Source organism: Microtus oregoni, unplaced genomic scaffold (genome assembly GCF_018167655.1).
Source record: "Microtus oregoni isolate MIOR12 unplaced genomic scaffold, Mior012 000040F_ref0000088, whole genome shotgun sequence".
Taxonomy (NCBI): domain Eukaryota; kingdom Metazoa; phylum Chordata; class Mammalia; order Rodentia; family Cricetidae; genus Microtus; species Microtus oregoni.
In genome coordinates, this window is record NW_024543207.1 from 18,824,298 (window position 1) to 18,836,761 (window position 12,464).

Below are 12,464 nucleotides of genomic sequence, written 5' to 3' on the forward strand. Positions count from 1 at the left end.
TGATTTCATGCAGATGAAAAGCTTCCAGTGGTGCTGGAGAGCCAGCTCCATGGTTAAATGTACTGACTACCCTTCCAGAGGACCTGGGCTGGATTCTCAGCACCTTCATGGCAGCTCACAACTATCTGTGAGTCCAGTTCCCAGGGACTAGATGCCCTGTAATGATTTCTGAAGGCACCAGGCATGCATGTGGTGCACAGACATTCACAGAGGCAAAACATCTATAATCATGAAAAGAGACAGACAGACAGACAGGCAGAAAGGAAGGAAGGAAAAGAGAGAGAGAGAAAGAAAGAAAGAAAGAAAGAGGGAAAGAAAGAAAAGAAGAAAGACTTCCAGTAGGTTAGCTCCCAATGATTGATCCTGAGGCCGGCTATCAGGTATGCATGGTTTTATTTAAAATGTGTCCAATAGGATTTTCCACTTGGAATGAACATTTTACCTCTTTCTGCATGTTCTCATAAACATCATCTCCTCATTTCATGGAGTTTCTTAGGAATTTCTAGGTAATTTAACAGAAGAGCAAATGAAAGTGTGGGGAGATTAAATCACAGGAGGTTCACACCGCGGTGAGGGTGCTCCTGCCTCAACCTCGGGGACGCACAAGTGACGAGCGGGTGAAGTAACAGACCGGGTCATGCAAGTCCTCCTCGAGTCACTTGGTGTCCTTTGGCAGTTCTGGTGTCTCCTGTCACTAGCACGGAAGACAAAATGAGTCCGATGACCTCAGCAAATGGGCAATTGTCTTGTGGTGGCTGAGAGATGGATGCAGACGCCCTGTCGTCGAGCATTCCCTAAAGTCAGAAGAGAATGTTCCCTCTGGCCCATCTGCTGCGCTGAGCCCCAGGGGGGGTGCATGCACCTTATGTCCTGAACCTCCCTGGTGGCCGCAGCACCCCCTGCCTCTCATCAAATGGCACTGGTTTATCTGTGAACAGCAGCACAGCACAAGATAAGCATGGGAGCACATTTTAATCGAGAGGGCAGTTGTAGTTTTAAGTCAGCGCTAGAGCCTGGCAATGTTAGATTTGTGTTTTCATGAGCCAAAGGTCATAGCATGAATGAGGTCTAAATATCATCACAGCAGACCACAGGCCACAGAAAGAAAGATATGTCTTCAAGTTATGTCGACCTGCCAGGAAGAGAAACAGATACAGAGTACAGCGAACAGGGGCCAGCGGGCCCGGTGGTGGTGTGTGGTGCTCCTGACTTGGGAACAGAGCCTTGTACATGGAAATGAAGTGGGCGGGGCTTTGAGATTCCCGCCGGCTGCTCAGAGCTGCTGTCCTGGAAAGAAGCTAAGGGCAATGCGACAGGTGGGTAGGGGGGTGGGGGTTGGGGCTGGGAAACATCACCATCTCGACCTTTGTTCTAAAGTGACTTAGAGACGGTCCTTTATTATGGAAACACAATCCCGAACAGTTTGCTCTTTCTCTCCGTAAACACATCAGTTCATAAATAACTTAAGCGTGTCCTCTGCATTCAGGACACAGTTCTGGCTGGAGTAGAAAAGGGTAGAAGACGCGCAGCGGTGGGAGAAGATGGCAGGATGGAGTGTGGACGGGCGGCTCAAGCGTCTAGGGTGCGTGCAGGCATCAGCCATCAGACACGGGAGGGGTGACCCAGCCGTATTTCTCATGAGTCTTCACCAAACTCTTGAAGGTTGCTTCGGCTTCCTTGCGGCTGAAGGACTTTTTTGACTTGCCAGCTTTCCTGCAGATCCGTCCCTGCGTGAGATGGAAAGAGACACCAGGTTAGAGGCTCAGCCGAGGACCGGCTCCTCATAGGGTTGTTAAAGGGTCATACGGAGGTGGGCGTCGTTCTGATGTCTGAATCTAGGAGATGTGTTGGCCACCAGCAAGGATGATGGGACACTCTCGCGGAGTAGATATGGAGGGATACAGCTTCGATAAAGAGCACACTGGGGAGCCACGTACTGTAAACATTTTGGGGTGCAGGCACTTTTCCCAAACCACAGCCTCAGCTTTATCCAAACTGGTTCAATCTGTGAGCCTGGAAGGCAGCTTCCCTGCATTCCTGAGACACAGCTGAAGGATCCCTTAGGAGAGGAGCCTTCTCGCCCGAATGCTTCAAGTCTAATTTCTGGGTTGTCTTTGATAGGCATGGAAATAAATACATTTATACATAGATGTGTATATTATGTGTTCATATTATGTGTGCAACTAAGGACTGAATTTTAAAATCCAAGCTTGGGAGCCATTACGGCACTCCCGGCAGTTCATACAGCTTGGGAGGCAGGTAGGGGTCAGAGGTCAGAACTATGCATGTGTTGAAGCTGAAGACCGGGTCGTGCAGTGGACCAGAGGATTTGGGTGGCTGAGAAGACTCTGAGGAGAATTTGGGCGTGTTCAACTGTTTGGTATGTGACAACATGTTCTCATCTACAGAGTTCATTTTTGAAAACCACATAACTGACTAACAAAAAGAATGCAAAAAAATTCATGTTTTTTAAAAGTCTTCATTTTTTTTTTTAAAAAAAAAAAGATTTATTTATGATGTATATGGAGTTCTACCTGTATGTCTGCCTGCAGGCCAGAAGAGGGCACCAGATATCACTATGGATGATTGTGAGCCACCATGTGGTTGCGAGGAATTGAACTCAGGACCTGTTGAAGAACAGTCAGTGCTCTTAACCGCTGAGCCTCCTCTCCAGCCCCCAAATCCCATCATGTTTTCAGTAAGTTTATACTTTGGTGTTGGGCCAAATTCATAGCTGCCCTCAGCCACATGCAGCCCGAAGGCAGGGAGTGGACATGCCTGCTAGACCTTCAGAGGCGAGAAAAGAGGTGTCACAATGGAAACAGACTATAAGTGAGAGCCTGTGGCTCGTCACCAGAAGGTGGGATGGCAGTGGGCCCTTACTGGATAGCTTGCTGTGGCTCTTAGTCACCTAGCCTTGTAAGTGCCTGCTCACCTGAATTGGCCCCTTTGGCGTTGTGGATTTACTTACTCCTAACTAGGGTCATTCTTTCCTGGAGTTTAGCTCTCTTTGAGTAATCCTGTACAACCATGTACAACTCTGTACAACCACGTACAACCATGTACAACCGTGTACAACCACGTACAACCACGTACATGCCATACACAGATGGGGCCCAGACACCCAGAGACACAGCTGCCTTCAATCAGCCAGCAAGCGCCTGCATCTGGTCGCCCACTGCTTCTTGGTTACTGAGCAGGTTCTCTGCATTCTGGTACGCTTCACACAGATGTCACAGCACAACTGTGTGTATATACTGGACCTTAAACTGGAGTCAGGTCTTCAGGGTCCACCACCACCCACACACTGAGGGGGGGATCTACCCAGGCTATGGGACCGGAGGCTGCAAACTTGCTGCAACCCTAGCTCTCTCCGATAAACCAAGTGAGAGATGCTGGACTGGCTCCTGAATCCTTGGCTGGTGATGCTGGATCCCAGTAACCTGATTATGGAAGAGCAGCTCACAGGTGTGAACTTAGAACTCACACTTCCAGTCCACGGGGGCCTTCTTATCCACAAGGCAGAAACCCAGGGAGGGTTGCTCTGCACGTCCAGTGGCCCTCTGCCTTACTGCTACCTCCCTGCTCTCCAGGACACTTGACATTCTTTATAGAGGCTCCCAGTCAGAACAAGCGAGCTTTCAAAGGGAGAAAGAGGACCTGAGGGGAGGGGAGGCAGCAGCTCCTGATGGCTGTAATGATGTCCCCAAGTCTCGCCAGGGCATGAGCCCCATCTTTAATTATTTACTTCCATACCTTATGAAGGGTGGGGTTATACCTTATAACAAGGGACCACCAAGATTTAGAACTTGCACAGCCGTTGCTGAGGTCAAAGCCCAAAGCTTTGGCATCAGAAGTAGAGAAGTGTAGGGATGTTGGTTTACACATCCACGAGAGCAGACAGTTTTAGATAATGTGAGTGTTTTATTCCTTTGTACCGTACTGATGACTGCTGGTGTGGCTGAGAATTCGGAATTAAGGGAGCCAGACAAACAGGCTCGCAACGACTCTGGAATATTCAGTGGCTTTGTCAGGAACATAAGCTTCGCCTATTCTTTGTCCAAGTCCCTACTGTTACGAGATTCAACCAACAAACCCTTACTGGGACAAGTGGCCCTTTGTTGATTTTTTTTTTCCTTCCCGGGAGGATCATGAACATAGAGTCCAGTGCGAAGTCAATTTGATGGCAGGAGAGAGGCCGCCAAGAGCCAGCAGCTCAGTGCCTTCTCCCCACTGAGCTAGCCAGCGAGAGGCCCTCAGCCCTGCAGTGAGCACATACCGCCTGCCGCTTCAGATGGGCCGCTTCGGGCTCACACAGGTCAATGTTAGCTTTTGCAGGAAGTGTTTCTTTCCCCAGTCCTGCCAGGGGGCCGAGTTGTTCTCACTGATGTGTCTGCCCTGCAGTGCCATGAGACAGGGAGAGGACGCCCCTCTCCCACACGTCCTGTGGCCACTGCCGAGCCCATAAGGGAGTTTCTAGATTGCATTGGCTGAGGGGCGAGACTCACAGTGAATGTGGCTGGCAACATTCCATGAGCTGGGGTTCCTGACTAAGAGGAGAAGGCCAGCCAGGCACCCAGCATTTATCTTTCCCTGCTTCTTCATGGAGCTCTGGATGTGGTACTGCCTGACGCTCCTATTGGCCTGATTCCCTGTGGTGATAGGCTGGACCCCAGATCTGTGAGCTCAGATAACCTGCCTTCCCTTACATTACCTTCGTCAGGACTTCAGTAGCAGCAACAAGAAAGTTAACTAAGCACTTGTTCCAGATTCACGGAGACAAGTGAACTGGAAGCACTGAGGATTGTGAAGGAGATACAATTAAGGTCCGGCTGTCTTATTCTCAGAGCATCCATCTTCCCTGTCTGTTTCCATACAGTAACCAGAGTCTAGTCTCAGATACTCCTCTGAATAATTCTCATTTCTCCTCGACTATCCTTACTTGCATTTCACGAGAGAAGACTTGGAGGTAACTCCAAGTTACCTCCTCGATAGGGCGTAGGGTCATTCTCCAGAGTTTACGACAAGATTGCCTCCTCGATAGGGCGTAGGGTCATTCTCCAGAGTTTACGACAACTTTCTTGGTGCCCTTTCCCTCTCTGGAGCTGCAGGTTGTTAAGGGGGGCACCAGGGAAACATAGTGCTTAAGGGTTCAGCCCAACAGAGATGAAAAAGAGGATTAATAAGAACACAGGAGGGCTGGAGAGATGGCTCAGAGGTTAAGAGCACTGACTGCTCTTCCAGAAGTACTGAGTTCAATTCCCAGCAACCACATGGTGGCTCACTGCCATCTATAATGAGATCTGGTGCCCTCTTCTGGCTTGCAAGCATACATGGAAGGAATGTTGTATACATAATAAATAAATAAATCTTAAAAAAAAAAAAGAAATAGGAACACAGGAGCTGGGCCTGCACCTGTGATACAAAACCATCAGGGGGGCCTTCAGTTTGATCTTGCTTGCCAGCGGCTTTAAAAAATATAAGTGTGTGTGTGTGTGTGTGTCTGTGTGTGTGTGTGTGTCTGTGTGTGTGTGAGTGTGTGTATGTGTGTGTAAATGTGTGTGTATGTGAGTATGTGTGTGAGTGTGTGTCTGTGTGTGAGTCTGTGTGTGAGTGTGTGAGTGTGTGTGAGTGTGTGTGTGTGTGTGAGAGAGAGAGTCACATGATTAACCATGAAGGCATCCCCATGTCTTAGCAGCTAACAGGCTAACAGGCAAATCCGAAGACTGGTCCTCTCTGACTCTGCAGTTCCCACTGTATCCACCTACACGCTGACCTTCCGTTGTCAAAGGCACCCTCAGCTGCCTTGTGACTTCATTCATTCCATGTGTTGGGCACTGGCTCAGGAAACACCAGTGATGCCGCCTTTGGGAGCTGTGGGACCGTCATGTGGACACGATGAGGGTGCAAGTGTGTTGTGGCTTTGTTGGCAGTAGTGACTCTCGGCTGGGGTATGTCTGCTTGTAGGTTACCCTGTACAGAGTATGTATATGTGTTGTGTCTGGCCTCATTCTGTTAGGTGCTCCATATGACACTGTACTTATCCAGGCAATATCAAATGTCTTGGAAGAACAGTCACTACCAACTGATACCGGCTTGGGGTCAAGCAAAGGGGCTGGGCCTATCCTTGCCATTCAGCAGATACACGTGGCCCGCCCCTGGAGTGGGAGCAGTGCTGGCTGCTGGGGTGAATCAGATCCTAAATGTCTCCCAGCCCAGCTTTGTCAAAGGAGAGGGAAGGAAAGGTGTGGGGCTGGGGAGACAGCTCAGTGGTTAAGGCTAGGCTCGCAACCGAAAATACCAGAGGAAGGGTGTGATGGGTGGCGCCTGTGTCCTCAGAGTGTTTCTTGGTGGTGCTGGGATCAGCTTTGAAGTGTAGCCCCAAGTAAAAGCTTAAAATAGACTGCTGCACTCTGGGAGCCACGGCCAGATGCTCTGTGGGCTCACACAGGGAATTTTTAGGCTGTGTGGTGCACGCATGCATACGTGTGTGTACTCTTATGCATGCGTACGTGCACCGTGTGGGGGAGGGGCAGAATTCAACTGATTTGCTTTTAAATCCTCATTCCGGCACTCCCTGTGTGTGTGGCTGTGGGCAAGCTGCTGGCTCTCGGTTTCACTGCCGGTAAAAGAAACACGGCCGGGCTTCCGAAAGGATTGGACTTGCACAGCAGTGACCGGGTTGCTACTGCCATAATCATGTCGTCCATGTCCTTTAAGGTGATGCCAGTTCGCCTTCTTTTAAAAAAGTCACGGAAATACTGCCTTTGAAAGTGGATATTATGACTTAGGTTGTTTGTTTTAAAGCTGCCTCCAGGCGAGCAGGACGCATCTCATCATCTAAATCCTCAGACTTCTCGTGTCCACTGTAGCTGTGGGACATTAACACCCCAGTACCGCATCGCTCACTTCCGTGGGTTTTTATTTATAAATAACTCTGTTTGGTATTTGTGCGCCGTTTGCCTGTGAGTTTCGAGGGTCTACTAATGTTTCCAGGGTCCTCCCGTAGACTTTCCGGGCTCCTGAACATTCTTCTGAGCCCTAATTCCAGAGACAAGCCCTATTTTCAAAACTTTTGGAAGTGTAATTGCTGATTTAAGGCATCCAGAAACCTTGTCCTGCAGCACAGGTTCCAAGCCCAGGTAGCCCTTCCCCAGCCTTGCTTTCTGTCACACGACTCTCTGGGGAGAAACCCAAACCCCAGAGGCTCCTGGCTTGAAGGAAACAGACATCCGGCGCCTGGAAACTTGAAAGGACGCCCCCACCCCTGACTGGTACACTTTCTTCTAAGGTTGGAAATTCAAACAAGGCCTAAGCAAAATCCATTTGTACATTTCCGAGAGGATAGGTAAGACACAACCGGGACAAGATGGCTTCAAAGAAACCAGCTGCCCCGTCACAGCCAAGGACATTTAAGCCTTAGGAAAGAAAGGTCTCTTTCTGGAGAACGGCATCGGATGGAAGGGCCTGGAGCACACGCAGTCATTAGCATGACCTGAGTATGTATGCATGCGTGTGTGAGTGCATGTAATTCATATACGTGAGTATGTACCTGTAAATGCACACATGCGTCAATGTGCACAGACACATAGCTTGTCATCATGTGAGCCTGGGCAAGTGTGACCCCCATAGTGGTGGCATTCAAACTGTGGGAACAAATAAGTTCCTTGAAGGAATGTGACTACCGACTGCCGCGCCCCCGTGTCTGCGCTCTGTGTGCTGGCACCCAGTTCGCGAGCTTCGGGCAAGGGGGCTGGAGGTTAAAATACACAGACACACACAGACAGACACAGACACACAGAGAGAGAGACACAGGTCATCCTTGAATTCCCCAAGAATGCCCCCTTCATTGTGTTCAGGGGCAGATTATATAGAGATAACCACTCTCCTGCCATGAGGAACTCCTGAAGGTCTTGTGCTCAGAGCAGTTGTAGGCACTCAGATCAGGGGAAAACAAGTTGTTTACAAGAAATTCAGGATCTGGGGTCTCACTGCTCCCAACATCTCCCCCCTAAATTTTTTATAAAACAGAAGACCCTCCTGACCACACAGCCTTTTGGTCACTTTGATTGAACCTGTACTCAGGAGAGAGTGACAGCATCTCCTCAGGAGAATACTGGCTTTTAGGGAACACAAGAGAGCAACTTAAGCCTGTAAGACAGGTAGATTCAAGTATCCCAGAGACTGTTGGTTCCTCAGACTATTTCCCACACACCCTCTTCCCCTCAAGTGAACAGAGGTGTGTGACCATTTCAGACTCGGGACTTTTAGGAGTGGCTTTGCCATGACCCCAGGAGCGGTCAGAAACCACTGCTCCCTCAGCAGTCCCCTAAATAACATACCCCAGCTGCCATACCCCTGTGGCCATTCATTCTTGTCAGCTGAGTGCATGGAAGACACCTTCTCGCTCGTGCACCTCTTTGGCTTCCCTAGCAGCCCAGCTGATCCTGCTTCTGCTAAGTGACCATGTGCTGCATTCTCATGGGTTGTCTGATCTCACACAGGATTCAAAGATGAATGCCCATGGCAACAGGCGTTAAGATTGCCAGCAGTAGGGTTCCCAATCACCACTGGACCCAACCTCCCATTTGGGTTATGGTATTCTACCAACCCTTTGGCTAAAACAGAGCACTCAGGCATCAACAATCTGGTGTGCTAATTGTAACGTTTCAAGGGTTATTCAAGTAACCATTGAGTTGTTTCATCATATAAGAGGCATTAGCAATATTAACAAATGTCATACAAATGAAATAATGAACAAGACATTTGTTGTACCAGCCATAGGTCCTACAATAGGGAAGTCTCTTGATTTAAATTCGCTCTGCCGCAGACTCTTCGTTGTGCAGAGCCTGGAACTGCCACTGCCTTCTCCTTGTCCCGCTGCTGCGGTCTCGGGCAGCCCAGTGGGGTCTGTGCTCCAGCTTGTCTCAGCTCCAGCACTTGTTGCGTTTGATGATACTTTTGGCACTGCTGTGGCATCCGCCAGGCTAGGCACAGACTGGGCTGAGGCAATGTGCCTTCCACCACAGCCACCTAGCAAAGCTCTGCTCCAGCTGCCTTCTAGCCCCAGCTGCATTCGTTCTGGGTCCAAACTGGCGCATTAAGTGGAGGGGAACTCAGGGAAGCAGGCTTGCTGCTCTGCAACCACAGAAGGGGCCCCACTTAAATTATCTTTTAGGGAATTTGGGCGTTGTCAATCTGTCTGGCTACTTCCTGCTGAGCGGGGATGCTGCATTCTTAGGGGTATTTACTGCAATTTACTGCCATTTTTAAGTCGCACTTGGATGCGGTCACGGCAACGGGGAGAGGTGGAGGCTCCACCTCCCCATGGAGCTGGAAGGTGGAGGTGAGGTGGGGCAGAGTGGCGGGTGTCTCTGTCTCTCTGTCTGTGTGTATGCCAGTCAGGCCAAAATCAGTAGACTTTGATGCTTTCATAGTCAGAAATTCCAAAGAAACAGATACTGTAAATGTTGATGACATAGCTTCCTCAGAGAACTTGTTACATCTCACTGCAAATAGGCCCAAGAATGCTGACCGAATATTTGTCAGTTTATCCATACTGTATCTTGGGACACAGAACTCATTTTTGCCAGTATGGTGTTCAATCTGCTGTTGAAATAAAAGGACTAAGAGCTGAGACCTCAGAAAATTTCCCATCCAGGGGAAAGAGACTTGTTAAAGCAATGGAACTCTATTATGGAAGCAAAGAGTGACTGCAGCCCTCTTCAGAGATGAGGAGGAGTGGCATGAAAATTTTTGCTGCTCCTCAGAGACGGGGATGGTTGAACTTACCTTTGAAAGGTCAGAGCAGCAATGCTACTGAACTATAGGAGAGAAAAAAGACTCACAGCTCACTCATCACAGACACCTCCTCTTGTCTTTTGATTAGATTGGATTTTAGAGAAATGTGATTTGACAAATTGTGTGTTTATTGTTAATTTTCATACTAGAATTATGGTATTGAGCTGTCAATGCTCGCAACTGCTTTGATTAACTATGATGATGTCACTGATTAGAAAAAGATTATAACTTGTCTGAGAAAAATTTGACATGGTAAGTCCTTAGATTTGATATGTTTAATAAGACAAATTTGGATTTTGATGTAGCTAAAAACTGTTAAAGACATTTTAGACCGATTTAAAAAGTCCATCCCCTCTTGATCATCTTCTGCTCTTTCCTAAGAGATATTGTACCCATAGGAGTATATGTATCACAAAGCATTATCTGCTTGCATATCTAGTTGTTGGTGAACTCTCTTGACAGGAAGTTGGCTCAGAGGTGCAGCACTTGCCTACAGCCTGCTCAAAAATCTGGGGTCTGACTGCTCCCAACAACCAACCAGAGAGACTTCCACAGTGACCTCAAGGCCAGCGTTTTGCTGTACAGAGTGAGCCCCATGTTGTGGGATAACACTCTTGTACACTGTAAAGATCTGCCACTCATATTGGTTTAATAAAACACTGATTGTCCAGTAACCAGGCAGGAAGTATAGGTGGAGCAACCAGAGTAGGAGAATTCTGGGATGAGGAAAGGTAGAGATGCAGTCACCAGCCAGATACAGAGGAAACAAGATGAGAATGCCTTACTGAGAAAAGGTACCAAATCATATGGTTAAACATAGACAAGAATTATGGGTTAGTTTAAGTTGTAAGAGCTAGTTAATAATAAGGCTGAGCAACAGGCCAAACAGTTTATAATTAATACAAACCTCTGTGTGCTTATTTGGGACTGAATGGCTGTGGGACAGGGAGGGACAAAAACTTCCATCAATAGCCCTAGGCCGTATGGATCAGCCAGCATGCCAGTCAGTTCTGTGCCCAGGCAGAGGCTAAGTCGCTCTTTCCACCTGCAACACTGCGGGCCAGGAGGACAAAGACCGAGGGACCGAAGACCATGGGAACATGCTCTTGGTGCAGATGCTCTGCTTTGGAATGCCAGCGGGGGTTGTCTGAAGTGAAAATCCCAGGTTGCTAACTTGCCTCATGCCTTTGTAGGGGTGGTCACAGACACACAGTCACTGGATAACAGCTGCTCTCTGGCTGTTTTCACACGGGCTGTCTCAGCAACTTCATCTAACCCTCGGGACTTGTATGGAGCCAGATATGCTATTTCTTGACTCACTAAAGGTTACAGAGAAGCCAGGGCTGCTGAGACTGGAGGCCCCGTGCCCCAGGAGACCGTGGCAAGACCTAGGGAAGAACATGCTGGTCGGGCCCTCTGAAGAGGACCAGGATACACCAGGAAGAAGGGCTTCTTGGGAAGGCTGGAGGGAGATTTACTGAGTGTGATGGGCCACCTTCAGGGACCCAGAGTGTTCCAGTGAGCCCTGATCCTCATCAGCCCATCTGCCCAGCTCCAGTCTCCAGCACCTGGACTTTAGGTTCCTGTGTTCTCAGATGGGATTTCATCAAACGGTCTCTGCCAAGTGTGGCTCAGGATCCCTTTCATGGTTCAGACACCCCGTAACAGATTCACTTAAACCCCTCTCTGGCATGATGCTCCAGACGGTTTGAAATCTGAAGCGGTTCATGTTCCGAGCATTTTGGGATCTCAATGCAAAGTCACATCACTCATCAGGAAATGTTTCCTTATTAGAACCTCATGGAGAAATCTAATGTCTGACACATTGTCTAACCCAGTCCCAAATACTCTCCCGGTTCTTCAGCAGGGTATGGATTCAGGTATACGCTCAGCTTTGTGAAGCTTCTTGGAAGGGCAAACACACCATTGGTTTTGTGTACATTTTGATGGTGTTCACTGGGAATCTTTCAAAGCGAAAGTCTTTTATTTAACAATGCCATAAAATTTCCCCAGCCACTGGCAATGCCAAAGGCATACTTCCTGAATTCTCACAAACACAGAACATCCAGAACATCATTTTCCTCTCCAGCCTGAAGAAAGTTCTAGTGATTGTTGAGTCTGCGTTGGAACAGATGGTATTTTGTTGGAAGAATCAAGCATAGAAAAAGCAACATTTCTGCTAAAAAAAAAAAAGTGTGTGCTATCAGATGATCATTTTAAAGGTGCCACTGTGAGCCTCACTAGCAAGCTTCTGCTTGAGCAGTCAGGTCCTCAGGGTGGGGTGGGGTCCAGCAGTGTTTGTCTCAGCACGGTGGAGAGGCAGCAAGACTTTGGCGAAGGTAGACACAGGCCACCATGTGCCAGACACCTTCTCCAGGAAGGAACAGTCCTCACATGAGCTATGCCAGGGCACCCTAGCAATTGGGCTCAGGGACCTTCTGTACATGTGAAGTAACCAAGACACAGAAAGATCAGTGAGGTGTTTAAACTCAGAACACCCCGGCCAGATCCTCACAATGGACCTTTGACTGTGCAGCTAGGGTGACCCAGAGAACAGAGGACAATCAAGGCACTGACAGCCTGCTCTCCATATACTTCCTTTCTTGGCCTCTCTGTGACTTCCTCCCCAGAGAGCTCTCTCTCGTCATTGGTCACTTCCTTTT

General features: G+C 48.6%; 1 protein-coding gene across 1 annotated transcript in view; it reads right to left on the bottom strand.

Annotated features, from left to right (window-relative positions):
- Positions 1-377: 377 nt before the first annotated feature.
- Positions 378-12,464, bottom strand: part of Ube2ql1 (ubiquitin conjugating enzyme E2 Q family like 1) — a 41,754-nt gene continuing 29,667 nt past the window's right edge. The window contains exon 2 of the mRNA XM_041632234.1: positions 378-1,727. Within this exon, the coding sequence (XP_041488168.1) occupies positions 1,596-1,727 (132 nt within the window). The 3' untranslated portion in view covers positions 378-1,595. The remainder of the gene's footprint in view (positions 1,728-12,464) is intronic.